Source organism: Triticum aestivum, chromosome 3D, assembly GCF_018294505.1.
Source record: "Triticum aestivum cultivar Chinese Spring chromosome 3D, IWGSC CS RefSeq v2.1, whole genome shotgun sequence".
NCBI classification, from domain to species: Eukaryota; Viridiplantae; Streptophyta; class Magnoliopsida; order Poales; family Poaceae; genus Triticum; species Triticum aestivum.
The window spans coordinates 10,599,064-10,620,016 of NC_057802.1; the positions used below are offsets into that span (position 1 = coordinate 10,599,064).

Consider the following 20,953-nt stretch of genomic DNA (forward strand, 5'->3'; position numbering starts at 1 on the left):
AAATGTTAATCTAGTATTTCAAAAATGTTAAGCAAACATTTCAAAAGACGTTAAGTGTGTATCAAAAAAATGTTGACCATGCATTGAAAAACTTTTAATCTAGTATTTAAAAAATGTTAATCAAACATTTCAAAAGATGTTTTTTTTGTAAAATATGTATCGAAAAGATATCACCATGTATTTAAAAAGGTTAATATGGTATTTGAAAAATGTTAATCAAGAATTTGTATGAATTTTTTTAGTCCCTTAAAATTTATTTAATCAATGATTTGAATTTGTTAAACGTGCCCTTCTAGGCCGTGCCGTGCCAGGAACGATTGCCGGGCTGTGCAGTGGCGTGCCGGCCCGTTTGGCCAGCTCTGTCGCCTCCCGCTGCCTCGTCCCAAACCCAAACCCTCGCTTCTCAGAGAGAGAGAGGGGGGAAAAAAGAAACTTTCCGCCGTCGCCGGCGCTCCCGCTCCCACCGGCCTCGGATCAACGAGCGTGCTGTCCCGTCCGAGAGCTCACCGGCAAGGGAGCAGCTACCTCGTCGTCGACGGCGTCGCCATCAGGAGACGGCGACCTCGAGGCCGGCCATGGCGTCTAGGTCTTGCAGCGGATAGACCCAGTATTAGTTCAGGTATGGCTGAATCCATCCCGATTCTGGATCTTCCTCCGTCGTCGGAGTCGCATTGCTAATGCCAATGCCCAAATTTGAGCCGGAATTTACCGTCTTTTCACTGCTTCTCTCTGTCAGATTACTCTTATTATCCCAGTAATGAGGCAAATCAGCTCAATGTTTACTGCCCCAAAACAAGAGAAATTACAGATGTGAGATTGTAGTACTCCACCACTCGATTAATTAGCCTGTGTCTAAATTGCGCTTGTCTGTTGCTTTTCCTTTACTATCTTGGCCCCAAACAATTACTCCCTTCGTTCCAAAATAGATGACTCAACTTTGTACATACCAGCGTCACTTCCAAATCCCTGAATTTTATCAGTATATCTTGTGGTCTTGTGCAACAGGCCGGAGAAAGGAGCGGTGGTTTGGATCTTGGTTTCGGTCTGCAGTACCAGCAGCAAACAGCAAGCAATTTAGTTCTGGTACACTTGAGTTTTGTTGGCGATGGACAGCAGCAACTCCAACAAGAGGAGAGGCGAAGCTCCGAGAGAGGGAGACCGCTGGATGGATGTCAGAATATTGAAGGAGACCCTTGACTGCACAGTCTGCTTTGAGCACTTCAGCACTGAGATTTATCAGGTAAATGCACTATGTATATGTACATATTGACCTGTTTTGAACACAAGCTTTTTTTCCATTTCTTATAAAGATCAAGATAAGAGAAGAGCTTTGACGAATTATCATTGTACGTAACATAATAGTTATGGTAGCTGAAATGATGAAACGTGTGGCACTAACCTGTCTTCTTGTTGTGTAGTATATTCTGTTTTCCCCTTCTTATTTATGTTATTAAAACTTATTCTCATGGGGACCCAATTAATCATTTTGTTTCCACAGTGTTCTGTGGGGCATTTCATATGCTCGTCTTGCCGCGACAAGATACTGGACAAGAAGTGCCCCACGTGCTCTATCAAAACTTCCTTCAACCGCTGCTTTGGGATGGAACATGTTGTCCGGTCAGTTGCATTTCCTTGCTCCAATGCCAAGTATGGATGCAGAGAGGGTCACGCATACTATCAGAAAGAAAGACACGAGCAGGTATGCCCGTATGGCCCATGCTTCTGCCCAGCGTCCGACTGCGGCTTTGGTGGGCTGACACCCGAGCTCCTGGACCATCTCACCATCTATCACATGTCTCCATGTACCGACCTCCCATATCATGGGACGGTGGCTCTCCGCTTAGAACCGGGCATACATGTTCTGGCACCCCGCAACAAGAGCAACAACCATTTTTTCATGATCAACATGGAGCCAGAGCGGCTTGGATATGCTATCTCAGTCGTCTGCGTCCAACCTAAAGCTACGGAGCCCAAGTTCGCATGTAGTATGAGTTATGACTGCTCTGGGACAGGTTATTGTGGAAGTGCAAGTTGCCAAATAAAAAGCTCTACACTCTCTGATGGGCTACCGACGGACTACGACTTAATTCCACCCAAGAGAAAAATTTCTGGTGATCGAAAATTTATCATGCTGAGAATCACCATTCATCAAGCTTCAAGTGTCAGCAAATCCCGTGTTAAAGGAAAGGGCCTGACTTCTGCTCCATTGACCCTGTTTCCTCGTTGTTCTGATGAAGATGCTGATATAGTCTGCAGATCCTGTATTGAAGGAAAGGGCCCGACTTCCTCTCAAAAGCTACTGTTTCCTGATTGTTCTTCTGATGACGATGATGATGTGCCCTCAAGATTCGAGCGTGCTCTCCAACGGGTGTCCCTGCTTGATTAATGGGCCGATTGATGATGTACCTTCAAGGTCCGATCGTGCTCATGTATGCTAGAGATTTAGCGTTGGTGTGTGGACGCCGTTAATATGCCTGGGTGGGTTTCACCATTCTGGTTCCAGGATATATGTATGACGAGAACCTGTATGATCTAAGTATCGGAGCTGTTTTGACCTTCTTTATGTGTTATGTTGTACGGAACTCCTGCCCCAACATGTTATGCTGTCCATGATGTACTAGAAAATATTGTGCTATGTCAGTAAATTTGTATGGATGAACCACTAACATGCAGTTATCCTGTTTTATAATCTTGCACAATAACAGGGGTGCCTTCTCTTTCAGTTTCTTTGTGCATTCATGAGTTCCCAATGTTGCATATATCAGCAATATCGACGAAATGAATTGTCTTCCTGAATCATAAGAATATTTTTATTTACTTGTGTGCACAAAGACCAAGCTAGACATATTGGTAATACTGCCAGGCACAATACTGTCTGCTACTATATGATAGCAAAATTGCAACTGGTTACTATGTCCGCACTTTTAAGAAGTTGGTCGTCACATGTTACTGTTTCAAGTTTGAAACAACTGAAATATGTCCACGTATCCCTGTAACGATAGATAGGCATAGATAAACTTACTGTATTTCCAAATATTGTTTATTGGATGCCACGCTATAATTTTTTGTTGGTGTTTTAGAATAAGGATATTAAACTTTTCAAACTCGTTTAAAATAAGTTGCTTGGAGATTTTTTGAATTTGTTTGCAAAAAAGATGACTATGTTTAAATATTGTTCTAAATGTGGTGCCCTTTTGTAATTTAGTTGATCATACTTGTTATCAAGTTGTCTTTTTTTTGCGATGAATCAAGTTGTCTTTATTAAACATGTGTCATCTTTGTCTGTTGGTGGATAAATATCTTAAAACTAGTAATCCTCTAAAATGTGCAATCACTTCAAACATATTCTTCTGTGGGGATCTTATAAAATTATTATTCTCCTTCAAGGTGTTTGTTCAATAGGACAGTTGCTTTGATAACTTTCCGTCCACGTCCAACGATGGCAGGCTGGTTCGGGCGAGGGAGTGGCATTCGGTGGCACGCCATCAGCGCGCTTGAGGGGATGAAGGCGGTCGACCACATGGACTTTGATGTAACTTTTTTTTATTTTATATGGGGTGTTTGTAGTACTGGTTCAATTTATTAATCGAAGTGCTTTTCATAAAATAATAATTAAATCTCAAATTGTACTTGATTTGGAATTTCGAGACTAATCAACATCTCTGAATTTTTTGATTTAGAGAGAGAAACCGTCATGGATGGAGAAAGAGAGAGAGAGAGAGAGAGAGAGAGAGTGTTCCAAGCCCATAACTACAGCCCATTATCCTCGGCTCCTACCCGTCTCGCCTGTCGCTGGCTCGCTGCCAGACCCTTGCCGCCGCCGTCGCCGTCGACGTGGCCTCCTCTTCCCCAACTCCATAGCTCCGATCAGTCTCAGGTCGACGCGCGCGGGCGGCTGGGTCCAGGTTTCTCCGGCCAGGCCTACCCTCCGGCCGCGGCTCGCTTCCACCACGGCAGCAGCAGGTAACCTGCCTCCTGGCCCCCACCCTCCCTTTTCTTTCCTCCCTTAGATCCAAGAACCGACCCATCCACCCTCCTTCTTCCATCTCCCCTCCGTCAGCCAACCTCTGTTCGTATGGAAAATGTGATGATTACTCCTCTGTACTGCATACTGTGAACTACATTGTGTAATGGAGCTTGCATGGAAAGTGTTTGTGAAAATGCTTGTATGGATTTTTGGGTTGGATGAGTACGTGCTGTAATGCTTGCTGCAGAGCTTGATAGGTGGTTCTCACAAATGCTTGTAGGGGCAAATGTTTGCAAACTGTAGTTCGAATTAGTACACATGATAAAGTGTTTTTGTTCAAACGCAGGAGCAAATGTTTTTGTTTAAACATGTTTGCAGTGCTATGCTCCTGCGGATTGGATAGTGTTGAGTGCATGTTCAAGTTTATAAATTGTTAACATGCAGTACTAGTACCTAGTTACAGCTTTGTTATAGATAATCACAATAGTGTCTAGTTATAGAGGCTAAACATAAACAACAATGAGAGTGCTCAGATATTAAGAATGCCCATATTTGTGAAATTCCAGTCCTCAACCTGTTTGTTGATTAGCCTGTTTGCAAATGTTTAATTATTTTGTTGGCTTTCTATCAGAATATCTTGTGGAACGGGAGAATAGAGCAGTGAGGTTGTGTTGATCGATAGGTTTGGATCTCGGTTGCGGTTTGTGATACCAGCAGTGCACACCAAGGAAGATATTGCGGGCACCTTGGAATTTTGTTGGCGATGGATGGTAGTAGCTCCAGCAAGAGAAAACCTGAAGCGCAGCAAGACGGCGAGAGCAGCGCCAAGAGGCTCAATGTCACCGTGGGGCTGGAGTCCCTTGACTGCCCCATCTGCTTTGTGCCCCTCAGTCCTCCGATATTCCAGGTAAATGCTCTATGTGTTGGCTTGTCTTTGAACCCGAGGTTTTATTTCATTTGTGATAAAGCTCAAGGTAAAATTAGAGCTTTTATGGAAGTGATCTTTCTTTGGACGTAGTGCTACTTGGCAAGGACGTGTTTCATGTGAATGTAGCATAATAGCTATGGTAACTCAAACAATGAACTATAGATTACTTACCTATCTTGTTGTTTTATGTTTCTCAAAATTAAAATATATTTATGTTACAAGTTATCCTCACGGAACCCAATTAATCCACAAAGGTTGTGGCTTCGCTGGACCCACAAAGGTGCTCCTGGACCATTTCACCACCCAGCACAAGTGTCCGTCGACAACCCTCCCAGACTCTGGCACGCTGTCTCTCTGCTTACAACCGGGTTTACATGTTGTGAAGTGCACCGGGAACAGCTACTTTTTCTTGCTCAGCATGGCATCAGAGCCTTACGGACATGCCATCTCAGCCGTCTGCGTCCAACCAAACATGACAGGATCCAAGTTCACATGTAATATGAGTTACGACTGCATAACGACGGGCTGTTGTGGAAGTACAAGCTGCCACATAAGGAGCTCTTCACTCTCTGATGGGCTTCCGACAGTGTATGACTTAATACTTCCCAAGGGAAAGGTTTTTGATGATGCAAACGGTATCATGCTTAGAGCTAGCATTCATCATCAACCTTTAAGCCTCAGCAGATCTTGTTTTCAAGGAAATGGCCTGACTCCTGCTTTTCACGAAACGCCCGATACTTACCATGATGTGATGGTGATGAGGAGGATAATACACCTTTACGTCTCAGCAGATCCTGTCTTCGAGGAAAGACCCTGACTCCTGCTGTTCAACGAAGTCCCGATACTTATGATGATGATGATGATGATGATGATGATGATGAATGGTTTGCGAGGATGATGATGCGCAGCATGAGGAGGGTATCTGATTATATACCTCTAAGTCTCAGCAGACCTCAAAGTATCTGTCTTGATACTGATGATGAGGAGGATGAAATACCTTGATCTCTCAGAAGATCCCACCCTGCTGCTGAACGAAGTCCCGATACTTATGATGATGATGCGCAGCAGGAGGAGGATGGGTATGATGATAGACCTGTAAGTCTCGGCAGACCTCGAATTGTTCGACGAAGGATCTATTCAGATACTGATGAGGATAATACATGTACCTCTAAGTGCCAGCCGTGCTCGTGTACGCTAAAGGATTAGCGTGGACTTGCTGGTTGCTGTTATTCTGCCTGACTTTTGCACTTCTGGTTGCAGGATATATATGTCAAATCTTTATTTATGGTCTCAAGTATCACCGTTGTTTAGCATTGCTGCAGCTTCTTGAACGCATTAGTAGTGTTTGGCGTGTGGCTCTAGAGTCTGAATGCATGGATGTGATTGCAGCTTTGGGCTCGATGATGATGCCAGCTCATGCAATTTATGAGGAAATCAAGCTCCCTGTGATGCTTCTTCCAAGGGCAACCTTCGGATGATGTTAGATTAGTAACTTTAGCCAAATGATAAGTGTCATACATGTGGCAGGAAGCACTCCGGACTTGACGTTTTTTTGAACTAAAGTTGCCATCCAAAAAGAAAAGAAAAAACTTAAACTTGTTATCCGAAAAAAAGTTGTCATGCTTGACAATTAAAGTTACCATCTTTGCGTCACTGAACTTGCCATAAAAATCGTTCGAAGTTGCCATATATTCGTGCCACATATATGACATTTATCAGGGTCGTAAATATTACTCCACAACTATCAAGCTTATGAACAATAAGGGTAATTCATTTAGATGAACTTTGCAGCAATTTATTGCCCAATATGGTAAACAGTTAATTAGACTATAAGGTCATGCAATCTACAGAAAAAACATCTGTGCGGCACCTCCAAACTTGAGGGCCTCTTTGATTCGCAGAATTCTAAATATGCAGCACCTCCAAACTTGAGGGCCTCTTTAATTCATAGGATTCTAACACACGCGGGAATAGGAAAAACATATGATTGGAATGTCATGTTCATCTCAATCCCACGGCTCAAGAGATTCTAAACGTGGTGATTTATGGACCTGGAGCTTAGTCAAGATTCAAGAGATTTGTCAGCTTAGGAATTAGGCACTCAATTCCACCAACCCGTGTATGAAAGCATCGTGTCATTAATCTGAAGTGCAAAAATGGACAAATAACAAGACTAAAGAGTTTAGAATATCATGTTGTGGGAAGGAGAGTTTCGGGGCGGCCTTTTCTTCTAGCCGGGCCACTAGTTGAGAGATTATCCTATTGAAGGGAGGAAAGTGTTGAGACGGCCTTGTATTTGAGTGACCAACTAGTCAAAACACTCTCTTCATCACCTACCCCAAAAATGGATTGAGTCGCGCTCGAACGCCACAATTGAAACCTAAACATTAATGTATCCACTTTGTCTTGGTGCATGTCATCCTTCACATAAGGAACCCTGCTAACTTACTTCGCAAGCGCTAATGTCAACATATCCCCTATTGATGGATCGTTTGGCAAGGGAAGTTCAGCAGGACCAGGTATGGTGTTTAGAGATGTGGATGGTAGCTTTATATTTTTCATCTTGCGGAGATCTTTTTACCTATAGAGATGCTCTTGAAGTAGAGCTATGTGCTTGTATGGAGAGCTTGGCTTCTTCCATACAAAGATGTGATCTTCCAATAATGACCGAGATGGATTCTATTACTACATTCAAGCTTATCCAGGCGAAGGAGGTATATATAGACCAATCTACTCCTATCTTGTTAAAGAGATTAGACATCTTATGTGTCTTTGTGATTCTGGTATTACTCATGTAACTCACACTCAAAAGGGTTAGCAATAGCTTAGCTAAATTTGCCTGGAAGTTTCTTTAGAGCCATATCTGCTGATGATTGTAAGGACTTGAAGAGTTGAGTAATACAAGTTTTGACCCGCAAAAAGAAAACACCATATCCCCTACTCATACATTGGTTCTATGACAACAACTAGGTTTGTTTTTCTTTGTGTGTTTCCTAGTTGTATACATTTGTGAAGCAAAGGTAGGAAGCTGGACTCTTTTGGGATTGTATCATCTAAATGCGTGATTAAAAATCGATAGGCCTTTAGTAAAGAAATATCATAAGAAGAATACATGTACTTGTTGGGGTTCGTAGCAGAATTTAAAAAAAAATTCCTACGCATCACCAAGATCCATCTATGGAGTATACTAGCAACGAGGGGGAAGGAGTGCATCTACATACCCTTGTAGATCGCGAGCGGAAGCGTTCTAATGAACGGGGTTGATGGAGTCGTACTCGCCGTGATCCAAATCACCGATGACCGAGTGCCGAACGGACGGCACCTCCGCGTTCAACACACGTACGGAGCAGCGACGTCTCCTCCTTCTTGATCCAGCAAGGGGGAAGGAGAGGTTGATGGAGATCCAGCAGCACGACGGCGTGGTGGTGGAAGTAGCGGGGATCTCGGCAGGGCTTCGCCAAGCTTCTGCGAGAGGGAGAGGTGTTGCAGGGGAGAGGGAGGCGCCAGGGGCTGTGGTGCTGCTGCCCTCCCTCCCCCCCCCACTATATATAGGACCCCTGGGGGGGCGCCGGCCCTGGGAGATCAGATCTCCAAGGGGGGGCGGCGGCCAAGGGGGAAGGGGGGGTGGCTTCCCCCCCAAGCCAAGTGGGGCGCCCCCCACCCCTAGGGTTTCCAACCCTAGGCGCAGGGGGAGGCCCAAGGGGGGGCGCCCCAGCCCACTAAGGGCTGGTTCCCTTCCCACTTCAGCCCATGGGGCCCTCCGGGATAGGTGGCCCCACCCGATGGACCCCCGGGACCCTTCCGGTGGTCCCGGTACAATACCGATAACCCCCAAAACTTTTCTGGTGGCCGAAACTGGACTTCCTATATATAATTCTTCACCTCCGGACCATTCCGGAACTCCTCGTGACGCCCGGGATCTCATCCGGGACTCCGAACAACTTTCGGGTTTCCGCATACTAATATCTCTACAACCCTAGCGTCACCGTACCTTAAGTGTGTAGACCCTACGGGTTCAGGAGACATGCAAACATGACCGAGACGCCTCTCCGGTCAATAACCAACAGCGGGATCTGGATACCCATGTTGGCTCCCACATGTTCCACGATGATCTCATCGGATGAACCACGATGTCGAGGATTCAATCAATCCCGTATACAATTCCCTTTGTCAATCGGTACGTTACTTGCCCGAGATTCGATCGTCGGTATCCCAATACCTTGTTCAATCTCGTTACCGGCAAGTCACTTTACTCGTACCGTAATGCATGATCCCGTGGCTAACTCCTTAGTCACACTGAGCTCATTATGATGATGCATTACCGAGTGGGCCCAGAGATACCTCTCCGTCATACGGAGTGACAAATCCCAGTCTCGATCCGTGCCAACCCAACAGACACTTTCGGAGATACCCGTAGTGTACCTTTATAGTCACCCAGTTACGTTGTGACGTTTGGTACACCCAAAGCACTCCTACGGTATCCGGGAGTTGCACGATCTCATGGTCTAAGGAAAAGATACTTGACATTGGAAAAGCTCTAGCAAACGAACTACACGATCTTTTATGCTATCCTTAGGATTGGGTCTTGTCCATCACATCATTCTCCTAATGATGTGATCCCGTTATCAATGACATCCAATGTCCATAGTCAGGAAACCATGACTATCTGTTGATCAACGAGCTAGTCAACTAGAGGCTTACTAAGGACACGTTGTGGTCTATGTATTCACACATGTATTACGATTTCCGGATAACACAATTATAGCATGAACAATAGACAATTATCATGAACAAAGAAATATAATAATAACCATTTATTATTGCCTCTAGGGCATATTTCCAACAGTACTCGCATTTTCTTGCTCATGGTTGTATACATGTACTCAGCTAGCACGGTTTGGAAGGACCCAGTACTTCAAGCATCCTGTCGGCAGGGATGAAGCCAAATGATTAGAGCTAAAGGTCAACTTCACTACCAAACAATAAATTTCTTATGGGATTTATGAAATTTCATTGAGTTCAAGTGAAATAGGTGATGGCTTTTTGCCTTGATAATTAGTGTGCTTCCTAGTGTTCTCGCGAGTTAGCTAGTTTGCAACCGGGAAGATCAACCGCTCAACATTTGAATGTTTGAGCAAACCTTTTATGTTTTGTTGACTTGAACTGATGCCTCAACATGTGAGGCTGTCCATGATTCTACTAAAAAAATATATTATGATATGCCAATACATTTGTATGGATGAACCACTAACTTGGAGCTATCATGTTTTATAATCTTGCACGATAACATGAATGCCTTCTCTTTTGTTATGTGCATACACATGAGATTCCAAGGTTGTAGTTTTTTTTTGCGAAATAACACTTGTATTACTCAAGAAGATTAAGGATTACAATCTCGTCCAACAATATTCAGGACTTCCTCTGGACCAGAGCTCAGCCAGACAGCAGTCCGGCCTTGCAGCCTACCAAAGTTGGCCATGAAATGGCTAGCATTATTAGCACTGCGACGAATATGAGTAATACAAGTATCACGTTCCCCCATACAAATTTCGATCTCTCTAATAAAAAAAGAATATTTAGACATGTTGCTCTGATCACTCTTTACCATGGTAACGGCTTCCAAAGAATCTGATTCAATATCTATTGGTGAGTTGCTCCACTGCAGTGCAAGGGATAGACCCTCCTTTAGTGCCAAAATTTCTGCTTCTAAAGCGTCCTCACAAGTGAAAAGATACCGGCAGGAGTTGAAGATAATAGACCCTGCATGATCACGAAGAATCATACCTGCCCCAGCAGTACCCTTGGCCACCGAACCGTCAGTATTTAATTTGACTCTCCCAGGTTCCGGTGGAAACCAAGTACACGATGGGGTTACTGCAATATTCTTGCATGTTGCCATATGAGGAAAGTCAGAGTGGGATACCATTTTTCCTTTGATATCAGCAATGGGGGCAAGCTCCAGCGCGTGTAGTGAGTTCACATAGCTACACAAGAACCGAACTGAAACATCAACTGGTGGCGCAGGTTTCGCATGCACAACCTCATTTCTAACATGCCAAATCCTCCACAACAACATCAGTAGCCGGACTCGTGATGGTTCGTCGGCATCGCACACCAAGTTCAGGAACCATTCATGACACGGCTGGATACTGGAGAGAGAGTGCAGTACCCACACGACCTCCATAGCGTGCCACAAATTCCTTCCATTAGTGCATGCACAGAATACATGAAAGCTGTCCTCGTCCTCCATACCACAAACTGGACACGTTTTGAAAACCTCAAGTGACCTTTTATGTTTATCGCACCATGCGGCCAGTGAGTCCGATGCAAGTCGCCAAGGTTGTAGTTGTTGATGAGATTAATTGTTTTCCTGAATCATTACTCCTAACTTGTACACACAAATTAAGTCCAAAGCTATGCATTGTGGCAATGCTGCTAAGCGTGATAATGAAGTATGTAACTATTCGATGTCAGATAAGTTATAACGTATTACAAATGTCTTACTCGCAAAAAATATATTATAATGTCTACATTTTTAACAAGTTGGTCACTACAGGTGACTGCTTCAAAATTGTGAACCACTAACTATCAGTTATCATTTTTTTTAAGTCTTGCATGATAACACGAATGCCTTATCTTTCAGTTATGTGTGCACACATGAGATTCCAAGGTTGACTTAGCATGCTATAGTGTTTATAAGAGGTCTGGCGCAAAGAGGCTTAGCGCGTTGTTAAAACTATAATACCTACTAATAAAGCAAGGTATGTTTCTCTGATTTTTTTTTTTCATCCATTCATCGTCGAACAGATTCTTTTTCTATCCAAGGTGCTAATAAATTTTTATGCTTTCGTTTGCTAGAAATGGAAAAATGGTTTGTCTAGAATCTTATACATGGCCCGCATGCGTTGTGGCCTAGTGAAGCCAGCCCACTTATTTTTTTTCTGCCCACGCAGCAGGGAAAACTCTATTTGCCGCATGTGACAGCAAATAGTCGGAGCTTCACACAAGGCTCCCAAGACTGGGTTGGCCCATTTTTGTCTTTTCTCTGTTTTGTTTCTATTTTCTCTTTATGTTCCTTTCTCTTTTTCTTTCTTGTTTCTTTTATGCCTTACAATTTTATTCGTAAAACTAAAAATTTCAAAAAATGTTCAGAATTTCAATTTTTTATCAAATATTTGGAAAATGTTCAGAATTACAAAATTTTGTTCCCGTCTTAAAAAATGTCCAGAACTTGAATTTTTTGTTTTCCTTCTAAAATTTGTTAAAAATACAAAAAGTTTCCCATTTCTTCCAAACATGTTTGTGTTTTTCAAAATTGTTCAAGATTTTTAATAAAATTTTGCATTTTTTTCCAAATTTCAGAAAATATGTTTTTTAGTGAAATATTCATAAATTCAAAATAATGTTTGGGTTTAAAATATAATTTTTCTAAAATTATTCTCAATGTTCAAAACATGTTCCTAATTTCAAAAATTGTTCTCGAAAATGTTTGTGTTTTTATAAATGGTTCATGTTATAAATTTTTTTGTGAGTTTCAAAATAATATTCTAGTTTGAAATTTAGTTCATGTTTTTTCAAAAATGTACGGAATTTTCAAAAACTGTTAGGGATTCGATAATTGTTCTCGTTTCCAAGAATATTCATTTTTTATGAATATTTCAGAATATAAGAAATATGTTTCGAATCTGACAATGCATAGTAAAGCCAACCCACTTATTTTCCTGCCCACGCTGCTCGGAAAACCATATTTGCAAAATACAAAAAATATTTCTAATTGTGCAGAGCAAATTCAAAATAGAAAAATTGTTCCATTTTTTATAAATTATTTTGTGTTCCGAAATTGTTTGTGATTTTCAATGTGCCAAATTCGGAAAATATTACTGTTTTTTAGTTCAATGTTCACAAATTCAAATAATTTTTGCTTTGAGAAAACACATTTTCTAAAATTGTTTTGAATGTTGAAAACATGTTCTAGTTTTGAAAAACTATTCAGAAATTTAATTTTTTCGTATTTTCCTGAAAGGTTCATGTTTTGAAAAGATGCTTGTGAATTTCAAGAAATATTCCTGTTACAAATTTTATTCTTGTTTTTTCAGAAATATATAGAATTTACAAAACATTGTTCATGTTTCCAAGAATATTCGGAAATTCATTCTTAGTTTTTTTCGAAAAGTTCAAAAAAATGTTTTGAATTTGACTCTGCAGTATATTCATAAATATTCCCACTGGGCATTGGTCAGTAGCACGCGTTTGTTCAAGTGGCTAAGAACACGTGGTTGGGTCTTTAAGGTCGTGAGTTCGATCCTTCAAGTCGTCTCAACTTGCGTGGGTCAACATACATGCTAATTAATTTGTTTAGTATAGCCCAATGCTGAGGTGCATGTATTCATCTTTGCTTTGCTTACATAAAAATGGTTGGTCCTCCGATTAAATATACATATAAATTTTGTCCCATCCGCATGTAGTTCCTTTTTTTTGTTTGACCCCCAGGTGGGCTGAACTGGGCCTACCACGCATGTTTTTTTGTGTCGGACGGACGAGCAGCAAAAAATTTAGGCCGCAAGGGGATTGAACTATGAACCTTCCTTATTGTGGCGATGGACAAAACCAACTCAACTAGCTTGCAGTTGCGATAGGAATAATCCTAGAAGCTTTATACTAAATCCCACCAGTTTTTATATGTCCTTAGGTTGTCTGAAAATAGTCTCAAGAATCATGAGCAAAACGAGAGACTCCATAATTTTTTGTCGGTGCTAGCTTGCACGTGCCAATAAAAGAGAATATGCTGGTTCACTATAATTAAAAGAAATTGTGAGCACGTGCCAATAAAATAGAATATGTTAGTTTGGCTATGATGAAATAAAATTGTGGGCACCTGAACGTTAAACTAATCGAAGAGAATAAACCTTGATAAAAAAGGGATATTCATGCGTGGCTATGCGTTGATTATGCTAATGAAATAGAATTTATGCACTATAATTAGTAATCCATCACGTTACGCCATCGCAGGACAGAGTGGTTCAAGCAACCGTGCCCCAAAGGTCACCGCGATACCACAGAATGAGGAGGTAGCCACAAAGCCGAGACGGAGGCGGACCCGGAGGAAAGAAAAGACACGAGTTGGGTGGTCGCCGCCACACCGACCACGGACCAACCCCACCACTATCAAGATCTCGTGGACCAAACATGACATGCGAGATGACCGCATCTCCTCGCTCTATCACCATCGCTGCGGAGACCTTTTCGGTGGACACATCATTTATCTCTCCCGTTGCTTCTCGCAAAAAATATCTCTTCCATTGCAACGCACAGGCATATGTACTATTAAGTTATGAAAAATTATCATGTCTACAATTTTAACAAGTTGAGCACTGCTTGTTACAGTTTCAAAGTTAAAGCAAAATGAAATATATCAGTATATATATCCCTATAGGTCTAGGCATAGCTTGAACTTTCTCTATGATCAAACTAGATTATTGGATATGATACCATGTTTTTTTTGTTGGTCTTTGTAGCATAAAGATGTTAAGCTTTTATGAACACGATTTAAAGCTTATGAAAGAGGAAGGGCAATTTTAAAGTTTATAAAAGATGCCATATACAGCTCGTATTGGAGTTTGAAACTATTTATTTCTAAGTTAATTAGGAGAGGCAAAATAAGCCTACTCACAAAAAAGCAGGGGCGAATCTACGTGCATGTCTGTGGGGGCGAATGCCCCCACTCGTTTTTTCAGCCCACTTTTACTAGGCCCAACATATGCAGCGTTGCCCCCACCCAGCCCAAAGGATTTGCCCCCACTCCTTTCTTTTTCTGTTGTATGTTTAAAGCTTGTGTGTGAGAAATAAATAATTTATTAGCCCGGCAGCCCATCCAAAGAAAATACGAGCAGGCCTTATGCATACGATCGTGGTTCTCAATTCCCTAAGGGAAACGTTTGGGGCCGGGGCACCGGCGGAACATTGGGCCGGTCGCTCCCGCTTCCTCGCGTCTCCTTCATCGCAGCTCCCCCACATCTCGCGCAGCTCGCCGGGGGCGCGCGCCGCCCTCTTCTTCTGCCCCCCCCCCCCCCCCTCCCCGCCCCCCGGTCGCAGCACCACGCCTCCATTCCCCGCTAGAAGCTCGCCATGGCTCTGCGCGGTGACCATCTCATCTCGCCGGCGACCGAGGGGGGTGACCACGGGAGATGCTACAACCGGGGCGACAGGGTGCTACCACAGCGACGCTGATTGAACCCCGCGGGAGGCTGGGGTGTGTGACGGCGATGACCGAGGTGACCGCGGGCTGCAACCACGGCTTTTTCCATCGCCGGTAGCCGGTTGAAGCTTTTCCTACATACGGTTGAAGCTTTCTTTGTCAATGTTCGCAACTTTTTCTGTCGCAGGTCTGGTTGAAGCTTTGTTTCTTAACGGATGAAGCTTTTTTATACACGATTGAAGCTTTTCCAAACCACAGTCGAAGCTTTTCTGAAAACGTTGGAAACTTTTTTCGTTTTTTTTGTGTTTGCTACAACCACATCATTTTTTTGCTGCAATCGGCAAGCACAGAAGCTACATCCGTTTAACATTTTGCTACAATGACGATGGCAGGCTACAGCGGCAAGGTTTTTTTGCTGGAAGCGATTAACTTTTTTGCTACAACCGTTGACATAGAATGCTACGACCCTTGATGAAAAAAGCTTCAACCGAAACGATATAGAAAGCATTAACCAAGACTGCTACAAAGAAAAAGAGCTGCAACCGTTGATAGAAAAGTTTCGACCGCAGATGCAAAAAGCTACAACCATTGAAAGAGAAAGCTACAACCATACACTGCATAATCAGAAAAGTTGCATCCGTTGTAGAGAAAGCTTCAATCATATGTGCGAAAAGCTTCAACCGGCGTGCGTTGCTATAGGAGCTGCAATCACAGTTGATTGCCTGGTAGCCACCGTCGACGCAATTTCGTGCAACGATGAGCATCAATGGTGAGTCTCGGCAGCGGAGCTACAACCGGGGAGAGCTACAAGCGTCGCCGCTGCAAGCTGCAACCCCAGATGTAGTTTTGTTTCATGCGTCGCGGCGATGACGAGGACGGCCGGCGAGGTTTAGAAGCGGCGAAGGGGATGGGCGGCGAGGGTGGGGACCGGCGACGGGGATGGCCGGCGAGGGTGCGGACCGGCGACGAGGACGGCTATCGGAAGGGATAGGAGGCGCGGCGCGGCGCAGCCCGAGCGAGGGGATCGAACCAGAGGAAGAAGAAGCTGGGGCGATTTTTTTTTGCTCGAGATCCAACCGCTGCGCGGCTCGCATCGAGCGGCTAGGGCTGGACCGGCCGATATTTTCGGCCGGTGCGCCGGCGCCTAGCGGTGCCCATTCGCTAACCGCTAGCGTTAGAATAGAAACACACGAGTTCAGATCTTGGGATCGGGAGTTTCACACGCGTTTGTGCCCTGTGCGTTGTGACCACCTTGACAAGCCGAAGCCGCCACGACGCCGCCGACAGCGCTGCGCTACACATATCCAACGCCCCTTCGGCGATCAGCCTCGATCCGCACTGCACCGCCCGGCCGGCCGGCTTGCCATCCCCATGGAAGATGTTCTATTGATCAAACATTCAATCAAGGTAAGCCCTAGTAAATTTAGTTATCTTTTTTTAGACAAAGTAGGTTTAGTTATCTTGTTATTCTATTCTGATTTCCATGTAATGAAGCAAACTGTATCAAATATCCATGGGTATAAATTATAGTGTACAAATTGGTAATTAGATTTCGATTGATTGAATCTAGCTTCACCTATAATAATTTCATATGAATAAGTTTGAGCACGTGGGAGCAGAATAAAATCCATAGCAATATTCTGCCTCCATGATTCAAGTTATGTAACATTCAACTATTTGATATTGACAGACAAGTTAATGGAGCGATTTTTTGCAATATCCATAACTGATAGTATGCCTGAAATAGTCGATCCGGACAAGCTTACTCGTGATTCATCTAAAAGTAAGAGACTTGCAGATTTTAATATCAACCAACATGAGGAGATTAGGAAAAATCGCCGTGGGATGAAACAGAAGGAGGTAACGTGTTTACATTTTCTTTCTATTTAAACACGTATATTTTTTATCACTGCTTGAAGGCTAGAAATCAGGGACGTAGCAACGAAAAGGAACGACATATTCACATTTCTTAAGGTATTGTGCCTTAAGTGGTTAATTTACTTTTACTTTGGCAATCAACTTGTCATAATTATTTGTGTAATGACATTATCTTATAAGGAAATATTTGATTTTGATTCTTACATACTATATGTATGCTTGTGTGGTTAGTTTTTTAGATGATCTAGCCATTAGTTTGTATAAACGTTTCTGAAAAAAAAATCGTGTACATCTTTGCCCCCTCTTGGTTTTCATCCTGGCTCCGCCCCTGCAAAAAAGGATAGGTAATTTTTTGTGGCAACTTTGGTTGGTGTGAGGATGACAAATTTAGTTTACGGGCATGGCAATTTTCTGGCAAGAAAATAAACTTGGGCGGATTTGTTATGCTTGGCAACTAAATTTTTCATCCTCGGTGATCACAAATTGACGTAAAAAACGTTCGGTTTGCCATGGTTAAAAATATGACGTCAGATTTGTATTTTTTAGGGGAATGTCAGATTTTGTAGTTTTTTTTGAGGAAAGTCAGATTTGTAGTTTTTTTTAGGGCAAGTCAGATTTGTAGTTTTGTTTTTGAGAAATAGTCAGATTTGTAGTTAAGTCGAATTCTTTTACCCAAAACGCAGACGACCAGGCCCATTTTCCAGCCCACTCTCTCGGTCTCTCCTACCCCAAGCTTGGCCAGCCACTCCCCTCTCGCGCCGCCAAACCCTCCGCCGCCGTGCCGCCGTCGCGCTCGCATTCTCCTCTTCCCCAACTCCGATCAGGCCCAGGCCGACGACGCGCGGGAGGCGGGGTCCAGCGGAGGACTCGCCGGGGAGGGAGCATCAGTCTTCTGCCCACTTTCCTCGGAGAGGGAGGTCGCCGGAGGCGGCGACCTCGTCTCCGACGGCGCCGCCATCAGGAAACGGCGACCACGAGCCAGCGAAGGCGACCAGGTCTTGCAGCGGACAGACCCCTACGGAGAAAACCTAGGTACGTCTGCATCGCTCTCGATTCGAAAACCTAGGTCCGCCGGCAGTGCCAAAATCTGAATCGGGATAAAAATTTCTTCCTTTTACTGCTTCTCTGTCAGATTACTTGCATATGCATCGTCGCTCTGATTATTACCCAATAACGTACTGCTATCGCATCGGCGAACACCTAATAACGCAAATCGGCTCGAATACACTTATCTCCCAGATCAAGAAAACCACCATATTTGTTAAAAAAATTGCAGTCCTCAACCTGTTTGATCAATTATTCAGTCCCGTTTGCAGATGTTCCTTATGCGCACCACACAAGTGCCATTTTGTGAATTTTATCTGTGTATCTTGTGGAACAGGGGAGCGTAGCGGCGGTGAGATTGTGTTGACAAGCTAGTGTGTGTTGCGTTTGTAATACTAGCATACACCAACCAAGCCAGTGCGCGCATATTGGAATTTTGTTGGCGATGGATGGTAGTAGCTCCAGCAAGAGAAAAGCTGAAGCGCAGCGAGAGGGAGAGAGCAGCGCCAAAAGGCTGAATGTCACCGTGGGGATGGAGCACCTTGACTGCCCCATCTGCTTGAAGCCCCTCAGGCCTCCAATACTCCAGGTAAATGCACGACGTGTTGTCTTGTCTTCCAACTCAAGCTTTTATCTCAGTGATAAAGCTCAAGTGTAATAAGAGCTTTGATGAATCTATCTTTGGACATGGTGCTACTTGGCAAGGACATGTTTCTCGTGAACGTAACATAATAGCTATGGCAACTCAAACAATGAACTAGTATAATATTACTTACCTGTCATGTTGTTGTTTTATGTTTCTTGAAATTAAAATGTACATTTATGTTAGAATTTATCCTCATGGGACCCAATTAATTCTTTCTATTCCACAGTGCTCCGTGGGGCATTTCATATGCTCGTATTGCTGTACATATCAAGTGGACAGTAAGTGCCATTTATGCTCTGAAGAAACTACATTCGAGCGCTGCTTTGGGATGGAACATGTTGTCGAGTCAGTCACAGTAGCTTGCTCCAATGAGATGTACGGATGTGCGGAGACAGTCACCTACTACAAGAAAGAAGAACACAAGGAGGCATGCCCATACGCCCCATGCTTCTGCCCAGAGTCTGGTTGTGGCTTCGCTGGACCAACAAAGGTGCTCCTGGAACATTTCACGACCCAGCACAAGTGTCCATCGACAACCCTCCCAGACTCTGGCACAGTGTCTCTCTGCCTGCAGCCGGGCTTACATGTTTTGCAATGCACCAGGAACAGCTACTTTTTCTTGCTCAGCATGGCATCAGAGCCTTTTGGACATGTCATCTCAGTCGTCTGTGTCGAACCAAACAGGAGGAAATCCAAGTTCACATGTAATCTGAGTTACGACTGCATAACAACTGGCTGTTGTGGAAGTACAAGCTGCCACATAAGGAGCTCTTCACTCTCTGATGGGCTTCCGGCAGTGTATGACTTAATACTTCCCAAGGGAAAGGTTTCTGACGATGCAAACGGTATCATGCTTAGAGCCACCATTAATCAGCAAGCTTTAAGTCACAGCAGATCTTGTTTTCGAGGGAAGGGCCCAACTTCTGCACTTCAACAAAGGCCCGATACTTGTGATGATGAGGAGGATGATGATGATATACCTAAAAGTCATAGAAGATCTCACCCTGCTAAGGAGGAGGAGGAGGTGGAGGAGGAGGATGAGGATGATGAGGACAATGAGGAGGAGGAGGAGGAAGATGAAAGACCTTTAAGTGTCAGAAGATCCCACCTTGCTGAGGAGGAGGAGGAGGAGGAGGATGAAAGACCTTTAAGTCTCAGAAGATCCCACCCTGCTGTTCAACTAAGGCCCAATGCTTATCATGATGATGGGCAGGGGGAGGAGGACGAGGAGGATGCTAGACCTGTAAGTGTCAGCAGACCCCGTGTTCGAGGAACGGCTCCGGCTCGTGTTGTTCTACAATCTGATACCGATGATGAGGATGATTTTCCTATAGCTTTCAGAAGCGCCCGTCTCCGAGGAATGCGTCCAGCTCCTGCAGTTCAAGAAAGGCACTATTTTGACACCAGTGATGAGGATGATTTACCTATAGCTTTCAGACCCTTTATTCGAGGAACGGCTTAGACTCCTGCAGTTCAAAGAAGGGGCGTAGTCTGATACTGATGGTGAGGATGAGAGGCCTTTATGTTCCAGACTTCCCGTACGCTAAAGGTTTTCCGTGCACTTGCTGTTCTTCTGCCTGGCTTGCACCGTTATGGTTCCAGGATATATGTATGTCAAGTCTTTATTTATGGTCTCAAGTGTCGCCATTGTTAAGCATGGCTGCAGCTCCTTGAACATATTACTGGGCGGCGTGTGGCTGTATAGTCTGAACGCAGCTTTGGGTTTGATGATGATGCCGCTGATGCAATTTACGAGGAAATCAAGCTCCTGGCAAAGTTTCTCCCGTGGGCAACCTTCCGGATGATGTAACAGTCATGAATAAATTATATAGTAGAGGTTACCCTGAGTTTTTACAAGAAGACCGCGAGTTGCTTCAACAATGTGGCTACTAGAAAACAGTACTGTATTCTATGTAGGTACATATCTCTGCATTTACATGACTGACTGCCGAGTATGAACCATGACCTTTTGTGGTTATGATGTTTGTATCTCTCTTTTCCTTTTCATTTCTGCATGGGTTCACGAGATCACAAGGTCGCAGATAGCGGCACAGTATCTGCAGGGTGATAAGACGCGATGTATTTTTCTTCTGAATCGTGCTTTGACTCAACAGATGTTTGGTTATCTGAAGATATGAGCGAAATTCTCTGTCATTTGTAGCTAGCTGCTTCTTTGTCAGCGAGTTATACTACTAGAGTTGTTGGACACTCAGAACAATTTTTGTGGAAGTAATCATGAATTTTGACGGTGAGTTATACAACTAGTCGTAGCCCTCACAGGAGCAGCTGTGGAGC

At 43.7% G+C, this 20,953-nt stretch overlaps 2 protein-coding genes and 1 pseudogene across 2 annotated transcripts; all 3 read left to right on the top strand.

The window, feature by feature from the left end:
• Positions 1–394: 394 nt before the first annotated feature.
• Positions 395–2,707, top strand: LOC123076856 (E3 ubiquitin-protein ligase SINA-like 7). The gene is made up of 3 exons (XM_044499004.1): positions 395–619; positions 1,006–1,240; positions 1,499–2,707. Exons 2-3 carry the CDS (start codon positions 1,106–1,108, stop codon positions 2,384–2,386), a joined length of 1,023 nt encoding a protein of 340 aa, XP_044354939.1. The 5' UTR covers positions 395–619; positions 1,006–1,105; the 3' UTR covers positions 2,387–2,707.
• A 1,042-nt stretch (positions 2,708–3,749) lies between these two features.
• Positions 3,750–6,188, top strand: LOC123076857 (uncharacterized; annotated as a pseudogene).
• Positions 6,189–17,656: 11,468 nt separating this feature from the next.
• Positions 17,657–20,665, top strand: LOC123076860 (E3 ubiquitin-protein ligase SINA-like 2). Its single transcript, XM_044499007.1, has 3 exons — positions 17,657–18,000; positions 18,350–18,601; positions 18,885–20,665. Exons 2-3 carry the CDS (start codon positions 18,458–18,460, stop codon positions 20,118–20,120), a joined length of 1,380 nt encoding a protein of 459 aa, XP_044354942.1. The 5' UTR covers positions 17,657–18,000; positions 18,350–18,457; the 3' UTR covers positions 20,121–20,665.
• The last annotated feature ends 288 nt before the right edge of the window (positions 20,666–20,953 follow it).